The sequence below is a fragment of the Dipteris shenzhenensis genome, chromosome 2, assembly GCF_047967505.1.
Source record: "Dipteris shenzhenensis isolate YYH24624 ecotype China chromosome 2, Dip_SZ_1.0, whole genome shotgun sequence".
NCBI classification, from domain to species: Eukaryota; Viridiplantae; Streptophyta; class Polypodiopsida; order Gleicheniales; family Dipteridaceae; genus Dipteris; species Dipteris shenzhenensis.
Window position 1 is genome coordinate 43,130,847 of NC_141597.1, and position 24,612 is coordinate 43,155,458.

A 24,612-nucleotide genomic window follows, 5' to 3' on the forward strand; every position below is an offset into this window, starting at 1 on the left:
AGACGTGACCAGAATATATCAAGAACCTTGAGCCAATGTCTCTCACATACATATGTAGGATTTCTTCAACTTGGCATGCATTTGGAATGATTTTGAGATGTACACATCTCAAATGTAAAGCAGCACACGTGCCAAGCTTACAAGGCTGCAATACAATTTGATACCGTTGGTTTCTGCCTTTGTCTAGAGTTTGTCAAGACTGCACAATCAAAGGGATTTTGCTTCATATCAAACTTCTATTTTGCAACAACATCCATGTACAAACAAAATATTTCAAAAAGTGAGATTCACATTATTAGGAGTAAAGTTAAGTGAAGATTGCGTTCCGATGCAAATTGTCATGAAAGACAAACGATGATGTGTAATGGAATGTCAACAATTGTGGAAACTTGAATCCGGATAAATAAATCTCTTTTATACTTTTGCCAAAAATGGCATTTTCCTGTAAGATGCACTTTCGGGGTTACATACTGATACAAAGGGGCCAACACATGATGAACTTTTTTGAAATTTGCACGAAAGTTTTTTTTTTTGGGGGGGGATCTACATGAAAATTAGATGGTGAACTTTTTTCAAATTTACATGAAAGTTTTTTTTGTTTTTTTGGAAAAATTACATGAAAATTAGATTTTCGAAGGCAACTTTGGCATCCCTAAATTGTAAAAACTTGAAACATTATAGTGTAAAGCTCTTTGGAAAACCATATCTAAGTACAGTATCTCCAAATATCGCTTGGACACATGATATGCATATTGATCCCCCAAGGTCTAACATGGCTATTGATAAGGGAATCTAAAAGTTTGCCTTGCAAATAGAAGAAACTGATTCACATGCATCATACATAGTAAGCTTTCAGCCCTGGCTCCATGAGAGTAGCTATAGGCTTACAATCTTGCATGTTGAACCTATCCAAGAGTTTTTGCGTACATAACAATGCCACGCTTGTCTTGTATAAACTGGATCCCCAAATAGAAATTTAACATGCCCAAATTTGTCATGCCAAATTCAGCTTTGAAAATCTGCAATTATTTCCTCATTTGACCCTGTGAGAAACATGTCATCTACATAAAGAATGATGACCAAAATATCCCCCCCATCCTTCTTGATGTAGAGGGTGCTTTCAGTGGGACTATTATGTAACCCCTTACTTGCCAGGAAGGCATCAGTCTTGGCATACCATGCACGTGGGGCTTGTTTCATCCCATGTAAAGCTTTATTCACTTGCAAACCTGAAGTGCATTGCCTGAAAGTACAAAGCTAGGAGGTTGTTTGACATAAACCTCTTCTTGCAAGTCCCTATTAAGGAAAGCTATTTGTATGTCCAACTGATGGACATTCCAAACAAAAGTTGCAGCCATAGCAATAACTGATCTGATGGTGGTCATCCGGGATGTAGGAGCAAAAGTCTCCTCATAATCTATGCCCTTTTTCTAAGCATAGTCTTTGGCAACCAGCCGTATCTTGTACCTAACAATAGACCCATTTGGCTTCCTTTTCACTTTGAAAACCCATTTGGTACCAATGGCATGTTTCCTGGTGGTAAATCCACAGCATCCCAAGTCTAATTTTTCTCAATGGACTGCAATTCATTGTGCATGACATTCATCCAGTTCACATTATCCTTGGCTTCTTCAAAAGTTTCAGGTTCTTCTTCATCGTCGAGAAGAGTACCTGCATAAGCTGATTCAATAGAAAGAGCCCCCTCTGCGTGCCTTGCTGCACTGCGATTCCTACCAGGCAAAGGTGCCTCAAGTCTACTCTCCTTGAGAGTCTATAGCAACAAGTTCGGAACTGTTTTTGCTGCATGTATCTCTTGAATCTCTTGCTTGACAACATCATCCACTGCCTGTGGAGGAACAAAATCAGCATGTGGCTGAATCGGGCATGTGGAGCAGGTGGAGGCTGCTGTAAATGCTGATTTTCAGCATGAGCATCAGCTGGGGATCCAATAGCAATAGGAAGCAACTCAAAAGCATCATCTGAAGAAGCTGGAATAGTGAATTCAGCATGTGTAAGAGCTGAATTCTGTGAAAAAATTACATCTCTACTCACAAAAATCTTGCATGTGGCGGGATTGTAGAGACAATAGCCTTTGCTTTTTACACTATACCCAACAAAGATACACTTTAGTGCCTTATCTTATAATTTATGTCAAAACTCCACAGGCACGTGGGCATATGCAACACATCCAAAGACACGAAAATGATCCACTGAAGGCTTTCTCCCATGCCAAGCCTCATAGGGAGTGATTGTCTTCAAAGCCTTTATGGGAGCCCGATTTAAAACATAATTGGCACACACGAGGCCTTTGAGCCAAAATCTGTGAGGCAACTTCTTGCTAGTGAACATGCATTTATCTGTCTCCATGAGAGTTCTATTTTTCCTCTCAGCTTTGCTATTTTGCTGAGGGGTAAGGCTCACTTTAAGCTGATGTGTGATGCCTTTTTCCTTCAAAAATGCCTCAAATTCATGAGACATATACTCCCCCCCTCTGTTAGTGGGAAGTGTCTGTACCTTGAGTCCTGTCTCATTTTCAACCTTGGCGACAAAGTGTTTGAAATGCATAAACACATCTGGTTTTTTCTTCAAGCCATAGACCCAAGTGTAATTTGTGTACTCATCTATAAATGTGACATAATAGAGATAACTACCAAAAGCATGTGTCCCCATGGGACCACAAACATCACTATGTATGAAATTTTCGGGTAGCTTGTACTGCACTACCCTTTTTAAAGGGAAATCTATGCATCTTACCAAGGATGCATCCTTCACAAGCATGAGGAGGAGGTGACTCCAAAGGAGGCAATGCATCCACCATAGCATGCTTGTCAAGTGTCATCAAGCTGCCATAGCTCATGTGCCCATATCTGGCATGCCATAACTCCGCATTCTGCATGGCAACAGTGGGAGTGTTTACTGCAAGTGCAAGATCGGATCTTTTCTCATAAACATCAAGCTGAAAAAGACCCCAATATAAAGTGCCAGACAACATCAAAGCATAATCACTTAGCATCATCAAAGATAACCTGAGATCCTCCTCGATTGAGCGAGGACACTGAAAGTAAATTCTTCTTGATACGAGGCACATAAAGAACATCAGAAATTCTGAAATCTGTGCCATCTGTGGAGATAAGTATAATATCACTCACTCCACACACTGAATAAGAAGAATTGTTTGCACAAGTCACCCTCTCCCCTGCGGATGGTGCATGCAAAGATGCAAAAAGACCCTTCCTAGAAGTGATGTGCTTGGATGCACCACTATCAAAATACCATGTGTTCAATGTCTCATTGACACTGAAAGGGCATGCAGCCTTCGAAGGGTCATAGCTGCAAGTTAGGAAAGCATAAGAGTCATCCTCAAGAGTAGCTGTAGTATCTAGACCAGCCACTTGAAAATCTAAAATGCAAGACAAAAAAACATAATCCTCTTCCACAAAGTTGGCTATAACATCCACTCCTTCATGTGCATTAGGGGCTGATGCATCTGAGACAACCATACCCGAATCCTTTTTCTTCTCCTTTGCTATTCTCTTCTTGCATTCACCAATGTAGTGACCGGGCTTCTTGTAGTAGTGACAAGTACCCTTCCTCTTTGGCTTCTCTGCATCACCTTTAGCCTTATGAGAGGGCTGTATGGAATTAGCTTTATGCTGATGTGTAGGCTGATTTGTGTGTTGCTTTTGCTTCCCTTTCCCTTTGGGCCCAAATTTTGAAAGCAGGGCATGCTCACCAGCCCATGTGGCCATGTTCTTCCTAGTTTTCTCTTCTTGCAACAAGAGTCCTACCAACTCGTGAAAAGAGAGAGAATTGGCACCCCCCCCTCCATGACAAATTCAGGGAGTTATGAAAACCGAGATATGACTAAGGAAGAGAATTCAGAGTGGTGGTAATCATCTCTGAATCAGGAATGATCTCATCTATATTCAGCAATTGTTCCCTCAAATCCTGAAGCTTGGTGAGGTGAAAGAAAAGAAAGAAAGTTTATTAAAGTCTTCAGAAGACCGATGGGTTTATGAGACTATGAAAAAACCTGATACAATGAGTTGTGGTAGTGGGGCTACTAAACGAGCATCCACACCAATGCAAAATGCAAAAAAATGCAAAATGGCAATACTAAGTCCTAAGTACAACATAGTCATATCTCGACTATATATATATATATATATATATATCAATCTCAGCATCATCATCGGCATCATCATAACCATCATCATCATCGTTAGCAACAAGACATCAGGATGGATGAGGCTGTGGAAGTGGAGGCATGAGGTCAGCAATAGAATGTTGTCGCCCCCTCAAGAGTGCAGTCGTGGTACGTCTCCTGGTCGTAGCTCTGTGTATAACGAGAGTCACCGTGACCCTCGTCGGTCGAGCTCCGACCCTAAACAAGGAGGGGATGTCCCCAAGTGTGATCTGTGAGTCAACCCTCTGTCTGAGCTGTCGGGTCACAAGCTCAGACAGAGGATTGACTCACAGAGATAGCACTCTCTTTAGGAATCATCCTCATCCATATGTGTGTGAGATAGCACTCTCTTCAGGAAGGAGACTTTGGCATCATTTCTAGCTACAAACATGCTCTCTAAAACATCCGAAGCTGCCTTCGAGGACTTGCATGACCAAATGTGAGGAATGATAAACCTTTTGGCAGAAAGGGAAATGATTGAAAGGGCTTGTGCATCACGTGAATCCCACCTTTGTGGAAGCCACCAAGGCAACAGCTGTTGCTCCTATCACTTGTCTTGCACCTTGACCTCTACCCCTTCCTCCACCTTGTTGAGGAGGAGTGATAGGTGCAATCACAGTTTCTTGCCTTGTCTCATCTCCATTGACATAATCCCATAGATGTTTGCCAAGTAAGATGTTGCGAACCATAAAAGTCCATAAGGAGTAGTTGGTGCCATTCAATTTATCCTCTTGTGTGAGGACACCAAAAACCTCGTTGGGATTATTCTGAGCCATATGTGTCAGACAACTCAAAAAAATGCAGCAAACCTGACAAGTGAAATCCCTTCCTAGGATGAAAGATGCACTACCAAAGTTTGCAAAAAATCTGCCCAAAATGACAACTTGCTATCACATCCTATCAAAAAGGCTTAAAATGCACCAAAATGCTATGCAAATGCTTAAAATTTGCAAAATCCGTGTGCAAAAATTGACAAATGTTTGCAATGTGCAAAAGCCCCAAATTTTCTGCAAGAAATTGCACCTGAAAGAGGGCAAATTGACCGAAACTTCCAATTTTTGCAATTGTCTGCAAAAGCCCTAAATTTTTGTGCAAATTGCAAGCAAGACCAAAAAGCCCCAAATTTTTGGAGCAGATCCTGCAAACTTATTGCAATGTCTGCAAAAAAAAAAGCCTTAAATGCTCTCTGTAACTGTCACTTGCAAAGGGTACGAACACCTTCAAATGGTACGAACGGTTGTACGGACCAGAGTGTATGCGAGAGGTGAACAAGGCAGTAAGAGTTGCTGACACTGTCCGTACACAATATGGAAATGTACGGCGCTACAGCATGTACGGTGTGTACGGAGAAACTATATGTTAGTACGACGAAACTGTACGGTGGTACAATGTGTACGATGCTGACAAAATCGTACGGATGTACGAAGAGCGTTGTACGACCAACTGACGAGAGACTATATGGACGAGCTCCTTCATGCGTGTACGGGGGTTGCACGGTGTTTGTACGAGGTACGGATGTACGGACGGTGGCAGGATTGCAGGGCTGACAGAAATCCCTACAGTCGTACAAACTTGCAGAAATGTGGACTGGAGCTCCGGGATGTGGGCGTGGAGGAGAAGGCAGGTGCAGGAGCTCTGATACCAAATGTTGAAGATGGAGCAAGAAGGAGATGCAAGGGAGCAGAGAGCAAAAGGTAGTGCAATAGATAAGATAACAAAACTACAAGTGTGGAGGTGGTTTTGTCTAAGTGACAAAACCACTTGCAGAGAGCAAAAGGTAGTGCAATAGATAAGATAACAAAACTACAAGTGTGGAGGTGGTTTTGTCTAAGTGACAAAACCACACTAACCCACTAGCTGTGGTTAGGGGGAAAAACCTCTAGTGAGGGAAAAGTGCCCCTAACTCACTTATGGATTACATTGGTCATTGCCTAGAATATGCCAATAATTCTAACAAAATGTTCCAATAACTTTTTTATTTGCAAAAAGTTTTACTTAGAATGACTTTTGAGAGAAGTGAACTCGTCTGCCAAAACTTATGCCCCTGCCTTAGTTTCTCAAAAGGATTTGGTCTCAAAACACCAGAGTTTTTGCAAGTCTTCTGGGTTTCTTTGCAATCCAAGTATCCCTTTCTCTGTGCTGCTTGGAAGTTTCACAAAACTCCAAAAAAGCCAATTATGAATTTGAGTTTATGCAACGTCTTATTTCTATCAATACATGCCCTATCATTTTACATAAGCTTAGCCTAGGTAGATGTTCCTGACTTTCAAGACTTTATGTACAAAGACACTTGCGCTTTTGGAGAAAGAATCTATCCTCGTGACTCTTGTGCACTGAACTAGACTTCAAGAGGGGATTCTTGTGCTTTCTTAGATCTTAGACTTTATCAATCTTCCGTAGGATTAGAGGTTGATATATATGATAAACGTGAACAGTCTGAATATAGTGGTTTACAGATTATAAAAATGCCTCATATTGACTCAAACATTTTTTATTTGGCAATATATGGAGTCATTTCTTCCCAATTACATAGATTTTCCCGCCTTTGTACAATTAAGGAGTCTTTCATCACTCAATGTAGTAATTTGATCACTTTACTAGTACATAAGAGGCATAATCTAAGAAAAATAATTGAAAAAAGTACGCACAATCTTAGATATGAAGTTTTTTATCTATGGTGTATCGGCCTTAGGCATGTTTAGAATGATTGAACATAAGCTGAAAACAAAAAGCAGGGAGCTGAATAGCCCGTTTTTCTTTTAGTTTCAAAAGAGAGTTTGATTGAGTATGCATTGCTTTCTAAGCTAGGATTGCATGTTTGTAGGAAGTGGTACATAATTGTAAGGGGTCCATTTAGTTTTTTATGTTTTAAATGAGAGAAAGAAAGAAAGAAAGAAAGAAATTTTATTAGAGTCTTTGGAATGTTTTAAATGAGAGAAAGAAAGAAAGAAAGAAATTTTATTAGAGTCTTTGGAAGACCGATGGGTCTATAAGACTGAAAGAAAACCTGATATAAATCACAGTAAGGATGGAGCTACTGAAACGAGCATCATCATCCATGCTGAATCCTAAGTCTGATCATACATAATCAAATTAAATACATCTGGATGTAACAATGAAAAGAAAAGGACTGGAGCGGAGCGGAATCCTCCGTATGTCATGTCACCCTAGGTGGTGCATAGCCGGTGATGGGACGTTGGTTCCCGTCAAGGGATGTTGTACGTCTCGGTCTCCTGGACGAGGCTCGACGCAAGACCAGAGACACCGTGACTCCCGTGGGACGTATCTCGGGTCTAAACAATGACGGGAGGTCCCCCAGAGTGATCTGTGTGTCCCCTCGATGTCTCGTGTGTCGTGCTACGGTCGTCGGGTCGGGGTCTCTGTCACGTCTGCGGCTAGAGACTAGACGATCAATGTTACTCGATGGGAAGAACTCTGAGAGGTGTCTAATGATGTGGCCAAGCCCCGTCGCCTGAGTAAGTACTCTCTGTGTTAGACCCCCTCGTGAATGAAGGCCGTGAGGCATCTCTGATCTGGGTAGGCGAGGAATCTGGAAAGGAGCCCGGAGCTGTCTCTGAAGAGGCAATGGTAGCGACCTCGGATCTCGTAGTACACTGGGCACCTGAACATAAAATGCTCCTCCGACTCAACCTCTCGACAGTCACACAATATGCATAAGCGATGCTCCCTAGAAATCCCCTCTACTCTGCTGCTCTCTATGCGGAGGCGGTGTGATGATACTCGAAACTATCCGATGGAGATCCGTAGTCAGTGAGGCATATGAAGCTCATTGTACCCCGGTGGTGTGATGAATCCCTCCTCCGAAATACGAAGACAGTAATCTCTATAGAAACTCAACTTCACTGGAAGCTCCCTCGGCTCCAACCAGGTCCTAAAGGTGTGTAGCTACAGGAGATCCTCACGAATGACCTGGTTGTGTGTGGCCCAATCGGGATGGTGGATGGGAGTATCGGAGGGGCATCTAAACTGTATTGAAAAGGAGGTATCCTCTCAATGTGGAACCCTAGTCTCACAAACCATCTGTGAGTCCATGCATACCAGCATCGCTCGTCTCCCTCTGCTGCCAACCTCATGGAGGAATCGAGAGCCATGGCAACCTTTGTCTCCCTGATGTGCAGTCCCCATATGATCTAACCCAGTGTAGGTATATAATGGTCTGAAAGGCTGCATCTAGCTGGAGTGGAGAAGCACCAAACTCGACCTTAATGATGTGGTATAGATGGTTTCCCCGGATCATCCGTGAGAGCATGAGGATCTGCAGGCACTCCACCCGTGTCCACTCTATCTCTGACATGTTAGGCCCCCAACAAGGGCTGCCATACATCCGGCTGGTCGGACCAAGGAGTCGAAGAGAAGAGCCTTGGTCCGAGGGTCCTGGAAGTGGGAGTGGAAGCATTGTCTCTCTAGCCGAGCTAGTGAGGCGTATCCCCTACTCAGTCTGGCGTGCATCACTGGTCTCATCGTGAAGATCGGGCTGGAGAAGATGACCCCCAAGTAAGTGTATGAGAATATGATCTCAACTGGTGACCCACCGAAAGTAAAAGTAAATTGCTTCCGTTGCATGTTTGCTCGAGAGGTCTTAAAGATCATGACCTTGGTCTTGCCAAGGTTGACCTCCAAATCATGGGATAAACAAAAAGCCTGTAGTGCATCTAGGTGTCGCTGGAGCCCCTCGGGTGTGGACAACAAGAGTGCCACGTCATCTGCATAAAGAAGAATCCTGATGATGATCTCGGCAAGTGAGCAACCGGTCCCTCCGAACGCCCCCATGAAAGTCTCAAGCTCATCGATGTAGAGGCCAAACAGGGTCGGTGATAAGGGACAACCCTGTTTGACTCCTATGGTACTCAAGATCTCATCTGTCCAACGTGCGCCTGTCTGAACTCGGCATGAGACTCTCTCATACAGTGCCATGACTGCCTAGATGATCTCCTGATCAAATCCCAGTGTCGGTAGGCATGTGATGAGACAAGCTCGAGGTATTGTGTCAAAGGCTTTGCGGAAATCCACAAAGCAGCAATATACCCTCTCCTTCCGTGATCTGGCCTCCTCAATGACACTCCTGAGTGTGAGTATGTGATCCATAGTCCCATGGTCTTGCCTGAAACCGGCTTGACCCTCTGCTCTGAGCCCTCTCAGCTCTGCGAACAGGCTGACCGACGCATCCAATATAGTTGCATAGATCTTGGACATCACATGTCCAATCATGATAGTCCTGTAGTTACTCGGGTCCATGGGATCCTCTGCCTTGTGGATGGGGGTGATGGTATTGAGTGTCTAGGTGTGGGGGAAGCCAAGGCAAACAGCGTCATTGAATAGCTTTGCTAGGATCAGGGCTAACGTGTCGATTCCATATGCGATAAACTCAGTGCATAGCCCCTCGTGATCCTTAGCTCGGCCATTGTGCAGTTTCAATGTCGCGTCCTTGACAGCCCCTCTGGACAACGAGCAAGTCGTGGGGCGACGTGTGTGTATGAGATCTGGAGTGGGCTGGTGTGGGACATCATAAAGATGGTGTGCATACGTGTGCCAGACTCTCGTGTCGGTGAGGGGTGATGGAGACCTACGCTCAAGGAATCTCCACCAAAAATCCTTAGAGTTGATGATGTACAAGATGTGCAGCAGTTCCTCCTCCTTTCGACGAAGAAATGCCTGCTTCTTCCGATGTAAGAGACATCGGTATTTGCGTACCGTGTTTGGTGTGTTCAAGAGGTGACATTTGGTTTCAAGTCGGAGCTGTCAGCGATAAGCCTTGCACTCCGCATCGTACCAATTGTTGCAGGGTACAGAACCAAGAGGTGGTGGTCTAGTGGACCGTGTGGTCTGGGGAAAGATTTGGAGGGCAGCCTGGTGGAGTGTGCGACTAATCAGGGTAGCACGGTCCTCTATGAGTGGTATGTGATCGATGTAGGTTAGGAGTCTGTTTAGGCGTCCAGAGTAGGCCGGTGAGATGGCTCCAGCGAGGGAAGACTTGTACAATACTACGACCCCGCCTGATCCTCGAACTCCTCCTGTATCCCTTGTCTCATCCGTGAAGGTTGACTCCCATGTGTAGCCACTGACTATCGGTAGTGGACGCTCTGGGCTGTGGTGTGTCTCCGTGTAAAAGACTATGTCTTGTCCTGTATAAGACTCCGAGAAGTTCCCTAGGTCTAACCATAAGGTACCATTACAGTTCCAAATGGTGCAATCTAGGGTCTCAAAAACCTGAGTCTCATAGGCCCCGTCCCCCTAGGGGGTACGGGTGGGAGCCGGACGGGTGCCAGTCAACAACCTATCATCTCGGACCACGGCCCATTTCCCCTCCTTGCGGGCAACATCCCGCTGCTGCAGAAGAACTCGTCGCTCCTCAATCTGTAGTGGTGTCAAATCCTCGTCCATGGACAGGGTGGGATGCTCTCGTGGAGCGGCTTGGCGTCGGAGTGTCACTAGTCGAGCATGTGAATCTTTAAAGCGAATGACTAGGGGCTGCTCTCGGTTGGGATCTCTCCCAACATGCCATGCTCCCTCTATGCCATGGTCGGGGACCCCCATGGTAGTGGTCACAAAGGTGATCGCCTCCTCCATGGGCGTCGTAGTGGTGCTAGTGTTGTCTCGCATGATCCCTCGTATCCAGATGTTGAGGGCCTTCGAAGCCCTCTGCTACTGCTCCTGTAGGGCGGCTGAAACGGTTGCCTTTGCAGGCTCCCATTTCGCCACGTCCACCCATCTAGTTGTCTCTGCTATAGCCGACTGTATCGTGGCTATCTGTGTTTCCATCTCTGTGACTGGGGTCCCTCCAGGCGCTACTCTAAGAGTCCCGAGCTCCTCTTGAAGCTGTGTGATGTCGTGCCTGAGTCCCTAGATAAGGGTGCCCTGCTTGTGTATAATGCGGGCCTGCTCCTGGGTGTAATGTGTCAGCTCTGCCTGACGGCCCGGATGCTGTGTATCTCAGCCAATAGGAAGTCCCAAGCATCTGGTGGGGGCCTAAGATGTCCTGATCCAGGTGGGAACTAGATCTCAAGAGGGGTTGGAATGAAGGTGGGCTGCTAAGGTTATACTGAGGGTGGGGACAGCATGATCTGGGCGGGGGAGTGGTATGTAGGAGGAGGGAGGCTGGACGAGGTGATGAAGGGTGGCTGACTGAGAGGTAGAGGTGATACGAGGGGAAAGTACTGTGGAGCCGTGGCCAGTGGGGCCAGTGGTGAGGCTACTAGAGAGGAGACCTGGTGGTAACCATAGAGGTTGAGGTTGTGGTGAGCGGCATGGACTTTGGGTGGGCCCCTTTCTTTTGGGCCGTGGTGCTGTCTACTGTCAAATCGCTCCGGTTGCTGCGTTTGTTGAAGTCCTCCAGATTGAGTTGCTTTTGTGTTTTCGCCTTGTCACCATTCCCCTTCCCCATCTCCACGCGTATGCAAATTTGGACCGAAGGGTCTCCTGCCTAGTCTCCTGTCCTCATCCCCTTGTTCCCTTCATTATGGGGGAGGCAGCAGCGGGCAAAGAAGGGATTGCAGTAGGTCTGAGCTGTTGGAGAACCCCCGCTCGCAGCTGCTTCTTTTTTTTAATAAATATAATTAAATAATAATAATAATTTTATTTGATTTTATTTTTTAAACGAGAGGGGGGGGTGCTGAGCAAGGGGTAACGGAGGGGTAGCGGGGTAGCAGAGGGGTATCGGGGGGAGTAGCGGGGGTAGCGGAGGGGATAGCAGAGGGGTAGCGGGGGAGAGAGAGGGGTAGCGACGAGGGGGTACGGAGGGGTAGCGGTGGGGGTAGCGAGGGGGTAGCAGAGAGAGCAGGGGGTAGCGGGGGGGGGGGAGAGAGAGAGAGAGTTTTTATTCCTGTTTTTTGGAAGATTTTATTTCTTGATTTTCTTGTTTATTTTTGCTTAGTCACCTTCTTCCTTTCTTCTTTATTTCTTGTTTTCTTTCTCTTTTGTTTATTTAACGTATTTTAGTAGGCATTGGGTTTACCCACCAAGAGACTTCGCGGGTCTTTAGAAACCCAGTTAGCTGCTTATGCTTGGGCACTTATGACGACATAAGTGTTGCTTTGCTTTCTAAGGATTTTTGCTACCTCTTTTTTCTTCTCTTTCGTTTTCTCTTTTATTTTTTGTGTAGATTTTTGGACTTTAGAACAACAAAAAATCTAAATTTTTATGATTGTATATATTCTAGTCTTACAAAGGTATATTTTCCTCATCTCTTAGTGTCGACATAATTTTTTAATGTCCTTGATGAGGGTAGTAATGCAGTGCAACCTCCTCCATATTTACCATGAATTGCTTTCTTTTTTCAGACCAAAAATTCCAAAATAGTATGTATTAACAACTTTTTACACCTAATCATCTAGTTGAGGAATGGGGACTGGATCAGAGAGTATGTGCAGGGACCTTTCATAGTTATAGTGTAAGTTGTAACCGACACATTTTAAAGCTAGTCACTTGTAAAATTTTGTTCTTGCTCTGTTTTTTTGGCATCAAAAGGGCTTAATGACATTATTAAACATAATTCATTTCCATCAACCAAAACACTGCCACTACAAAATGGCAACCCTACAATTGCCAAATTTGCAAAATGGAGAGAAGTAAACCCAAAGCATCATTGTTTTCATAACGTTTTGTGGTGCTTAGTCTGTTTTCAAGAGTTTGGGGGGGGGGGGGGGGGGGGGGGTAACAGAATCATTTTAATTATACAAGATTGTGGATTGTACTGGAGTCCAAGTATAGGCACTTGAAATACTGTTAAGATTCATATGTGACTACAAGGTATGTATGTTTGCATATGAGTTTAAGTGTATGCATTTGCTTTATATGCTACTTCAGCTTGCTCTTTCGTATGATAAATATAATGAACTTGAAAATGAGAAAGTCAATAAACTCAAAGAAATGCACATGAACAATTAAGACCTGCACTTCCTAAGGTATTCACAAATTGGCCTTGAATGCAAGACTATGCTTTAGAAATATATAGGAATGGAGGGTGATGAGTGACAATGTTCTCTAAGTTCTGAATGATGAGATGTGATTAGTTATTTTCAGAAGTTTGGGGAGGAGGGAGAGGATCATTTTATGTGAGATTGAGAGAATATCGGCCAAGGGGATGGATTGTAGTTGAGTGTAGAGATAGGCAATTAACATGATTTTTAGTCCACACAAGGAAGCAAAGGCTGATTCAAAACAGTCTTCGGATTGGAGACTTTGACTTCGATTGTGCAGGTCTGTGTTGTTACAGAGATTGTTTCTCATCAGACAGCCACACTAAAGGTTCATCAAATTTGGAATTTTCTGCTTAGTTAGAGGCTGCCCACCAGTGCTTTCAATGGTGTAGCGAAATTGCGGAAAGATTAAAGCAGTGTCCTCAAAGGACAAGGAAAACCATGGACTGAGGTGAACAAGTGCATCTTGAAAAGCTAGAGGGATTACTCTTTGATTCCAAGTTGGAAATGGTAGAAACCTTAACCAGGTTAAGAAATGTGGCAAGGAAATGGACTGTCTGATAGTTTTATGGGGCACATTCATATGCCCTTGTGTTGCCTCTCAATCCTCCATGTCTATGATTATTGGGCATGTGTTCAGAACCCACCTTGCATAGGGAAAAGTGCTACACGACACTAGAGATTACTGGAGTCTTGACCTGAACTGATGTCATTACCACTCCAAAGGAAAAGGGAGGCTAGTGGCACTCCAAAGGAAAGTAAACGAAGAGGGAGGCTAAAAACGAAAAATGAAGAAAGGAGAGATCCTAGAGAACTGAAAGGAAGGTGTTGAAAAAAGAAAGGAAAGGAAAGGACGAAATTGAACATAAGGATAAAGAGATGAAAAAAAAGGAAGGAAAGAAATCAAAAAATTGTGGAAACCACCCACAATACTAACCATGAAAGCAAGCAATAGAAGAGAACAAGACAGGAAGAGAGAATTAATAAAAATGCTTCCAGTCAAAGAAATGGAGAAGGAACTCAAAAAAGAAAAAAAGAAAAGAGAGAATAGAACTAACAATCAGGCCAATGAAAACTTGAGAAAAGAATTTGACACTCTGTGAAAAGAAGAGACGAAAAGAGGAGGATTTAGTGGCAAGCAAAATAATGAGTTGCTTGGGTACCGCAAGTGGTGGCGGAGTGGAGAATGAAGGGGAGGCAGGTGGCAAATGGGCATAGAGGGGGGAGTGAGGGAAGTGCTGCCTGAGCAGCAACAGTGGTGACAAGGTGTGAGCAAGCAGACTGCAGGGAATACCTGGCTCGGGAAGTGAGCTTAGAATGTAGTGGCAGGTAGGGAGGAGCAGCTGTACACAGGTGAGGGGGAAGGGCTGGCCGTGCATGGGAGGGATGCAGTAGCTGAGTTGTTTAGAGATAGAAGCATGTTGGGGGCTATGGAGGGAGTGTGCTGTAGAGAAAGCTGGAGAATGATGGTGTCTTCCAACATCAAGTTGGAATAAAGATCCAAGGGTGCTGGTTTTTACGTTGGAAAATAATGGTGAGTACTGAGTGGCCAAGGGACTGCTTCACCACACTCAAAAGTTTTCAACATTGAGATGTTGTTTTTCTCTTCCATTCTCTTTTATGAATGGTGTGCATTTTAATATCTAAACGATTGGACTGTTTTGTAATGCATAGCGATGATAATAGGTATTGTGTTTTAATGCAGATATTAAAAACTCGTTCGATCATCACAATATTGTGTTTTTTCTTGCAGATTGTCGGTTGAATTTGATGACATAATGACATCTGGGGTTGCATGCAAGCTAGACTCTTTGGGCTTTCATGCACTGTGCAAGGCCACAGAATCAGTCATGGGCATTGTTAAGCCATATTCAATCACTGGTTCTCTTCCTTTAATACGCGAGTTGCAGGTAATCGGTTGCTGTTCTTTCTTTTCCCCCAGTGGATATAATCTGTATTTGTGTGCAAAGTAGAGAATTCAGTTTAAGGAGATTTTAATCTCTATGATCCTTGGATATTTTTAGTGCTGTAATAGTGCTGCATATAGTGGTAGTTTAGCTCCAAGGGGTGGGGAATTATTTTGGGCTATGCTCAGCCACTTTGCTTTCGATTCCATCGATAGTCCTTAGACGTAGTGGTTGTTTAGGATTAAACCAAGGGATAGAGAAAGATTTGGGATATGTTCAAGCCATCTGGTTTTCTAGGGTTTTGAGTATTACTTGAATGAATGCTGCATCTTCAAACGAGTTGTTCTAGTATTTGTCTCTCTTTTATGCTGGATGTTATCGTTGAGGAAGAAGAGAGAGGCTGTGACGTTCCCCTCTGAGAAGAGCTGAGATAAGCTGGGCCTCCAGCTTGCATGCTCTGGTCAACCTTTGCATCGTATGTGGTCTTTGCATCTCTAGCTCCATAGCTCCATGTTGTCTCTTCCCGCTGATCCACTCTGCCCTCATGTCGGTTTAGCAGCCAGCTCCTCCTCCACCCCACTATGTCCTTGAGCTGAGTCATTCGTAGAAGTCCATGACATGTCATTATACTTGGTCTATCCCAGTCTCCTGCGGCGCTATCACCCTTGGTGCTGCTCGATTTGCCTCAATAGGGTCTCTCTCTTGGTGGGGAACTCCTGGCTCCCCTCCCAAGTCCGTAACATATAGAGCTGGAGTAGATCCAAGCATATAATACGGTTGATCTCATCTGGTGGGATCAAGGGGGACTGTGCTTGCATGTTGTACTGAAAGGAGGGGGGTCCATCTGAATACGTTGACTTGCGAACCATGTGGATACTTGTGCATACCATGCCGTGCTAATTCCTCTATCTGCTAGTCTTCTGGATGACTTGAGTGTAAACCTGAGTAGTCTCTAGGTAGGTAAAGCCAAAACCCTATGAAGAAAGGTCACCATCTGGAAAATAGCATCAATCTAAAGCGGTGTCATGGCAAACTTGACTGTAATATTTGATGAGGAATTGAAGGCTTACTTCAAATCATTCAGGATCCCATAATTACTTGTAGTTGCTCAAATGTCTTCCAACCAATCACTGAGAGAGCACTCCCCCAGAAGGGTGCTACATACATGGCTGTCAGGCTTCACTAGTGTATCAAATAGCCATCCCTTCGTCGAAGTGTGCCTAAAAGCATTGTTATTCTAACCGGGCTAGAGCTTCCTGACCTCGTGTAAGCCGTGCCCTGGTTGCATGAATCATCGTGAAAACCTGCTCTATGAAGATTGCTCCTAGATAAGTGTAGGACTCATGATTTCCACAGGCTCCCCTCCATAAATGAAAATGTGTTGATGAAGTACTGCCCATGAGGTGTTGAAATACATGACCTTGACTTCGACTTCGCCAAGGTTTGTTGTCACTGTTTCTTCTAAGTGCAGGTTCTGAGGGTGTTAGTCACCTATAGTCGTGTCGTCGCTCGTTGTAGCATAGGTGTTCACAAATGTAGCATAGGTCCTCGGGTCGTATACCGATGAGAGGTGTAGGCTAAAGCGTCGAAAGTAGATCTCATGGCGCATGGGTGAGAAAGAGGGCTTGATCATAACGATTGATGGAGGATCTCACCTCCATGGGAGTTCAAGGGTCTAGAGGGGATTTCAGGGTGGGACAGGGTTGAGAGAGCTAACTAGGAGTTGCAGAGTTAAAGAGGAGTTTAAGGTTGAGGAGTGGAGAGCTAGTCTCCTTTGCGGATTCGAGGGGTAAGGGTTGAGGAGGAGGGAGAAGGAAGGAGGAGGAAGAGAAAGGAGAGTGGAGAAGGGAGGAGGAGGGAGGAAGGAGGGAGGAGGAAGGTAGGAAGGAGGGCGGAAGGAGGAGGAGGAGGCAGTACAAGGTTGGAGAGTGCAAGGGTAAGGGCATGCTAGAACACTATAGTGTAAGAGAGCATGGACACAATGGAGATCAATCACATGAACACAATAGTGAGCTTGAACACTGAACCCCAAAGAGTGGAAGCTTCATTCCATTAAGAGATATTTATACATGTTGGTCTATACACAATCCGTAGGTACCTCTTTTGTAGGAGACCTTTTGAACAAGAGTCCCTCGGGGGGACCTTTTGGGTCCCTACACAAAGTGGGGGGATCTTTTGGGTCTCTACACAAAGTGGGGGGACTCAGTCTCTACACAAAGTGGGGACCTCAAAAAGTGTAGGCTTAGTATTTCTCTCTCTAGATTTAGTCTCTCTCTCTAGATCTTGATTTTCAAGTATGATTGGATCTTTTTTAGAGAGGATTTTGGCTATCCTCATCCTTTAAGATTCATCACATCATCTTTCAGGCTCAAGATATTACAAGCAGAGCTTTGCCACTACTCTACACACATAATGCTCTCATCGTTGTCCTAGATTGTACTATGTCTGGCCCTTGTTGCCATAGGGTTAACAAGGTTGATTGTCATGTCTCTCTCCTCGTAAAACGCATCTAGGTGGTTCTATAGGGCTGTTGTTGAGAAGGATATGAGGACTATGTTATTTGAGTATAGCAATATTTGTATCATCAAATCAGTTGGTAGTGATCCCTTACGTCCCAGGTGGTTGATGAAGATCGTGATCTCATCGATGTGGAGCCCAAAGAGAGTCGATGAGAGCGAGCATCCTTGCTTCACTTCGATTGTGGTCTCAATCCAATCTGACAAACCTCTTAGGACGCGTACTCTCCTATGGCTGACTCATATAGCCTCATCACACCCCAAGTCATGACCCCTTGTTCTCTGCATCTCCTAAAGTCCTAATCATACAGCCTCGTGGAACTATGTCAAAGGCCTCCGAAAATTCTACAAAGCAAGTGTAGACTTTTTGGGCTCGCGCCCTTGCCTCCTTGATGATTGCTTGTGGAGTAAAAATGTGGTTAAGGGTAGAGTATTGCCTCCGAAACCCAGCTTGTTCCAATGCTCACCGCCCCTGTGCCTTTGTGTAAGGGCTGATCTCTAACCCTAACACCGATCCATATTCTTGGCCAATGTTTGGGCAATTGTGAGAGTGCAGTAATTCCCAATGCCCATGGGGTCCCTTGCTTTGTGTATAGGCAGAATGGTGGTGGTACTCCAAGCAGGTAAGAAGCTGTGGCATACAGCATGATTGAACATCTGCGCTAAGATCAGGGCCAAACCACAAAGAGAGAGGGAGAGAGAGAGAGAGAGAGAGAGAGATTAATTATGCACAATCTGTTGCTTGTATTAGGCATACACGTGTTTAATCTTCTCTAGTAAAAGTTACTTTTTGGTTGATCTAGTTATTTATAATTAAATTTCTTTTTGGCCAGGATGAAGGATTTGATGTTCAAACTGCAGGCTATGGTAATTATTTGTGTTACTCATAATCTTTTGATATGACCTTTTGGAAACATTTCTTCATATCTTAGCCTTTTAGCATGCAAGTAGATGAGATTGATTAAGACATGATCTATGTTTTGTTGTAGGTGTGATGGCTACCTACCATGCTAGGAATGAGTATTGCTTGTTGACAGATTTCAAGCAAGGATTTGAGGTCCTACGTAATATCATTTCATTACTTGAGGAATGATACAAGGGGTTTTAATCGTCCCATTCTTCATTTCCTTTATTGTGGCCTTCCATGTATAGCCATAAAAAATGTTAACATTTGTAGTGTAACCCTACTTATAGGTTGACAACAACTCTAAAGGATGAAGTCCTCGAAATTGGAGCATGATGGCCCAAAGTTATGGAATGGTTGGTATCATAGGACATCTATCCTCAAGATGCTCTTGCTAATAGTGTGCTCATATTTGTCAAAAAAGGTCATCATGGTTAACAAGCTTTATGATTAATGGCTCAAATATATTGCAAATATGCACCATTTTCAAAATCATAAAGCCTAAAGAGCTTACAAACCTTTCTTGGATGCAAGATTTTAAAGCATAATGACTAAGGATCCAATTACAATATGTAGCAAAGAACAATCTTTCAATATTTAGGGATTTGCAACATTTGTAGCATTTGCAGCTAACAATAGACATAACTTGAGAAGATGAAAGAAACTTAAAAAGACTCTGCTGAGAATGCAAAGTAGGACCAAATACTAGAAGTATATTGAAGGACTTCCCTTAAAGGGAGGGGCTCAATGCACATACATTTGTGCTCTCAAGTCAATTATTGTCATCTTTCATTGATAACTTAGCACGTGCCTATTAGTTCTTGTTCGAGAGACTCCCTAAGCAATCAGCTTGGTTCTTTAGAAACAGGTTGGTCTTCTTGCAGCTAGTTGTTTCTGATTTTGTTTCTCATGGTTAGCACCTTAGGGATAGCGGGCTTGTATGGTTGCTTTTCTCAAGCATTAATAGAAGTTTCCTTTCTTTGTTTTTTTAATTTAAAAAACTTAGTACATGTCTTTGATGTCATATTTATGAATAAAATTTGATTCATTGGTAGTTCTTGATGGCTCTTATAATTATTTTGTGTTGAAATTTTAAAGGCCTAGTTTTGCATTGAAAAGGCTAATAAGAATAGCAGTGAGCAGCTCAAGGATTCAAAAGCTCTTCTTAGGTAATGGCCTCTATGAACTTGTTAAATATTGTATGAAATCTCAAAAGTAAAGCAATTCAAAAACATATGGTAAATGACATTACTTGGAGTTTGCACACTCATTTGAGTGTAAATTATCTCTTATATGCACATGATATAGGGGGGATACCTAGAGGATGGCTTTAAAATAAATAAACAAAAATTTGGCTTTAATAAACCAAGTAATAAGAGGGGTCTTCTATCTATTAAAGGATACTTTTGGCAAACATGGTCCAATCTACAGAAGGTGAGAAAGTTTGAAATTCTTTTACACTTACTCTTACTCAAATATTTTGTGTAAAGCTTGAGAGCATATTTGATAATAAATAGTTAAACATTCCCTAGAAAAGATCTTGGTATGTGTACCCTCGCACAAAATATCTCACAAAAATAAGTTGTGGAAACAATTGGAGAAAAAACACACATTAATATGTGTTTGCAAACAAGAAAGGTTTAGAGTGGTTATTTAAGCTAAATGAGATGAATTGTATTTACTTGATTTTTATTGGAGGTACAATTAAAAATTGTTTAGAATGGTGAACATTTCAAAGAACTTTTTTTCCTTTTCAGTAATAGTCATATATCATTTTTTGTAGAATAAAAAATGAAAGAGCTAGCATAGTTCTTATAAACATGGCTTTGCATTCGATGTTAAAGAAAGAGATTCCACATTTTTCAATGTGTAATCAGAGAATTAAATTGGGTGGCTTGTCATACTCTAGATTCCAAAATAAGAAGACAATGTCCTAAATTGGGCTTTTCAAAGTGTAGCATATCCATTATGGCCAAAGCTAAAAATTAGGTATAAATTTTATTTTGTGAAAATGTTGGAATTTTCATTGAGCATGTTTTAGTAGACAAAAAAATCCTCAAGGTTCTAATTGGGTGTCAACATGGTCCCAATATTTAGTACTATTGCTAATTCTCTCTATTTAAAAAAAAACACATGCCAAAAACAAATGATTGCCCTTGAAAAAATAGGTTGCAACGCACCCCTAAGAGAGATTCATTATAGAGCAAATGGAAAAGTTTACTTTTAATTCCTATGACAAGAATACATATTGCAAAGCTCTTTGAAAAATTGAAGATATACTAAATGAGATGTGAGTCGACGGTGGCCACATTCAAATCAAGATTGATAAAAAGCTATTGGGAAACCAAATTGATCTTCCAACAAAAATCTATGTAAGACTAGAAGAAATATGCCATGCCTAGACAATAGGTAGAGTAGCATAAGATCATGGAAAAGTATGGATTATACTTGATAAGCTTATGACTTTGATAAGGGACAAGATCTCAAATAGAGATTACAACATGTATTTCTTTCTTTCTTTTAAATGAAACCTCTAAAAGTCTTATTAAAGCTTGAGGGAAGCTTCATTTCACACGCTACATCAAATTGTCGATACTTAATAAAAGAAAATGGAAGTTTTTCTATGGAGAATATTGAAGGACAGGGAAAACAATTTTGGGAGGCATTGGAACAAAGACATGGAGTGGAAAAGGAGGGTGCAATTCATTCAAGGAGGTATTTTCAGGGTTTTATAGAACATGCCATAGGCACTTCAGGTTGGGGTAAAGGGCAGTGTGCCCACCCACTTGTACAGTGCCCATGTATACTCATATATATATGAAAGAGGAATAAGCTGGAGTAGCTTTTGCTCCACTACTTTTGGTGTCTCCTTATCCCTTTGTGTGTGCTCTCCTCTCCCACAACTGGTATCAGAGCCCATGGCGTTCGATCTACGAGGAGCTCGGTGAGAGGAGAACGGGCACTGCTTCGAGAGATCTACCAGGAGCTTTGGAGAGCTCGATTCTCTCATTCACGGAGAGATTTTGGGTAGACATCATCCAGATCTGTTTGCTCTACAATGCAGCTGCAAGAATCACTTTGGGTTATCTTCCAACGCTCCAGTGCTCCAGCAACCTGCAGAACCCATCAATGGGCATTGTTGGCTGGACGATAGAGCTTCGAAACTCAGAGGCAACTTGGCTCGTGAGCACTATCTTTGTTGATGTGCTGCTACTACACAGGAGCTCAGAGCTGTGGTCATTGGTGGCAACGTAGTTTTTGTTTTGTAGGCTGTTGCCTTTGCTGTAGAGAGAAGAAAAAGCTCAAGGGAGCTTCTATAGTGTGGAAAAGGGCTCTTCTCTTTATGAAAGGGCTAAATCTAGTCACTTTACTAGTTTTGGAGTAAAGAAGCTTCTTACAGAAAGCTATAAAGTGTGTCGTGGAGGTAATGGGAGCTCACTGTGAGCTCATGTGTGATTGCAAGCAACAGTTTTTTACCAGGATCTACTCTTTGGCAAAGGCTATTGAGGCCATAAGCCTCAAACTTGAGCAAGAGGGAGGAAATCAAGCGTCTGTGCTAGGCGCCTTTGTTGGGTAAAAGAGAGTCAGTTTTGCTTGTTGCAGTTCGCACAGTCCTCCGATTGCGATTCCGTCAAGGCCAAGCTTCCTCAAAAAATTACAATTGTGCTACGTATCACCTCACATCGAGGTTTCCTCCCAGCAAATTTGGGTCTTATTTTGGCGCCATAGCCATTCTTGGCACTTGCAGGTTCCAGTCTTGGCAAAGTTCTTTGCCATTGTCTCTAGCTCATCTGCGAGCTGTTGGGGAGCCTCTGGATTGCATGTTTGATGCAGTTGTATGCCTGGGAGATAGCCGGTGTTGCATTTGAGGTCTTGGAGCTGAGCATTGGCTGATTTTGGTCTCTTTGCGGGACATTTTGCAGAAGTACGCCTTGTGGACATTGTGTGGGATATGTGCTTGTGCACTATGCAGCTTCTTTCGGTTGCAGTTGAGCTAGCTTGTGTTTTCCCGTGCATTTGGGTCCTGTTGGACATAATTTGGTTACATCTTGTCCGTGCTGGGCATTAGACAGCGTTAGTTTCTTTTAGTTGGTTTTGGCTTGGCTCGGGGACAGGTGTAGGTCTCCCCGAGTGACAGTAGGCTAACAGAGACTTAGGTTAGGAGTTCTCTTGTCAGAGGCCATTGCAAATACTTTTGTCGACTAGTGACACATGCTTTGACAGTGGTACATGCCTGGTTGAGATGCATTGACAGTTCGTTGGATGCATGGTTATTTGCCTATGTTAAATACATACGGTGGTACACTGATGTATTGAGATCCTGTCAGATTAGCATTGTTTGGAGCTGTTTTAGGGCTGGTTTGTCAGCATTTTGGGGCTGATTTGTTACCATATTCGAGGCTGATTTTATGGCATTGTGTTTGCCATTGGTCAGGACATTACAATTGCTTATGTTGCTGTTTTTTATGACAAAACATTCATTTTCAGGACTGAATATCTCTTTCCTAGTGTGGAATTGCACTTTGTGCCGAACTGGAAAGTTGTAGTTCACAGAACATACTACAACTTTGCTTTTGGAAGCAAGTTGATCCTATATAAGCTGCAGGAGTTACAGCCTCTGCAAAACCACAAAAAGTTGCAGTCTACTATCTATTTGTGACCAATGTGCAGGAAGCTGTTTTTCAGGTGAGAATATCTGAGAATCCACAAGGATTTGGCTCTTAAGGTCAACTGATAAGTTGTAGATCTTTCTATCAGCTACAACTTTGCTGTTTACAGCTTTGGCATCCGGTCTCTCGGTGAAAAGATATCACTGTTCAAAAACAAGGACAGCGTGTTATCTTGCCCAAAGTGGATGTGATTTCTCTTGCACAACAGTAAATTACAAAAAGTGATTGGGATCTCACTTCAGTCCAAGGGCATTATTGGCATTTTGGCAAGTCACTTTGGCACATTTGGCAAATGGTGAATGCTTGATTTTGTTACCAAAGGATTGCACACTTGAGGTGATGCATTAGTGATGCAGTAAATGCCATTTCGATGCATTATGGATTTGCATTGGTGGATGCCGCACTGATGTTTATGGATAGTTGAGCTGGGCTCCTATTGCCATTGGTTGAGCAGGAATTACTCATTTGGTTCAGTGCATTGGTACTTGGATTGCCAGGCATTGGCAGGTTACTGGTGGGCTGCATATATTCTTGTTTATGCCTCTTTATGGTTGAGTGCTTTTGAGCATTGGATCAGCCAATTTATTTGGAGACCTGATTGGTCTGGACAACACTATATTTTTTGGTCATTTGGGTTGCCTATTGCACTATACTGCTCTTTGGTTGTGACCTATTGTGCCACAGATATGGCATCTACAGCTGGTAGTGCCCTCTTTGATATTGAGAGGTTGGATGGATCAAACTTTCAGTATTGGAAAGAGCAGATTTATGATGTGTTAGTGCAGAAGAGGCAACATAAGCCCATTCAATGCAAAGGTGTCAAGCCTAATAGCATTAAACAGAGTGATTGGGATGACATGGATGAGCAAGCATGCTCTATCATTCAGTCATCACTCTCGAAGTCAGTCTACTTATAGGTACATGATGGTGTACAGGGTGTAGACTGCCATGCATATGAGTTCTATACTCGTATATGCCAGATGTATGACCATGATAGTGTTATGTTACAGCATGATGGGTTGAAATGCCCTGATGTGTTGAAATACATCCTTGATATGCACTCCAGAGGTAGATCAATTGGTAGAAACAGGTCATGTTTAAGAGGGAATTCCAAGAGCAAGTCTAGCTCTCGGACTTGTGTTAGATGTTTCTATTGTGGAAACTATGGCCACATGAAAAAGTATTGCTGGAAATGGCTGAGAAAATACAAGAAGAAGAGCAAGGTTAAGAATGATAGGAAGAAGGAGAAGAAGCATGTTGAGCTTCAAGGCATGGATGCCAGGGTTTCCACTGACAGTAGCAGTGATGAAGGCATTCTTTTATCTATGTCTGACACCTCCTTCTTGGCCACTGATGTACCCATTCTCGGTGATTGGATGTTAGATCCATGTGCTTCATGTCATATGACCCCTCAAAGGTCATGGTTCAGTGCATATCAGGAATGCATTGTGGAGAGTGGTTTGATGGGCATTGATCATTCTATGGATGTCTAT

General features: G+C 43.1%; 1 protein-coding gene across 1 annotated transcript in view; it reads left to right on the top strand.

The window, feature by feature from the left end:
* LOC147904789 (Peptidase M20/M25/M40 family protein) overlaps nucleotides 1-19,167 on the top strand; it is a 106,910-nt gene extending 87,743 nt beyond the window's left edge. Inside the window, exons 8-10 of the mRNA XM_087395480.1 lie at nucleotides 14,876-15,032; nucleotides 18,379-18,412; nucleotides 18,535-19,167. Of these exons, the coding sequence (XP_087251606.1) occupies nucleotides 14,876-15,032; nucleotides 18,379-18,412; nucleotides 18,535-18,638 (295 nt within the window). The 3' untranslated portion in view covers nucleotides 18,639-19,167. The remainder of the gene's footprint in view (nucleotides 1-14,875; nucleotides 15,033-18,378; nucleotides 18,413-18,534) is intronic.
* The last annotated feature ends 5,445 nt before the right edge of the window (nucleotides 19,168-24,612 follow it).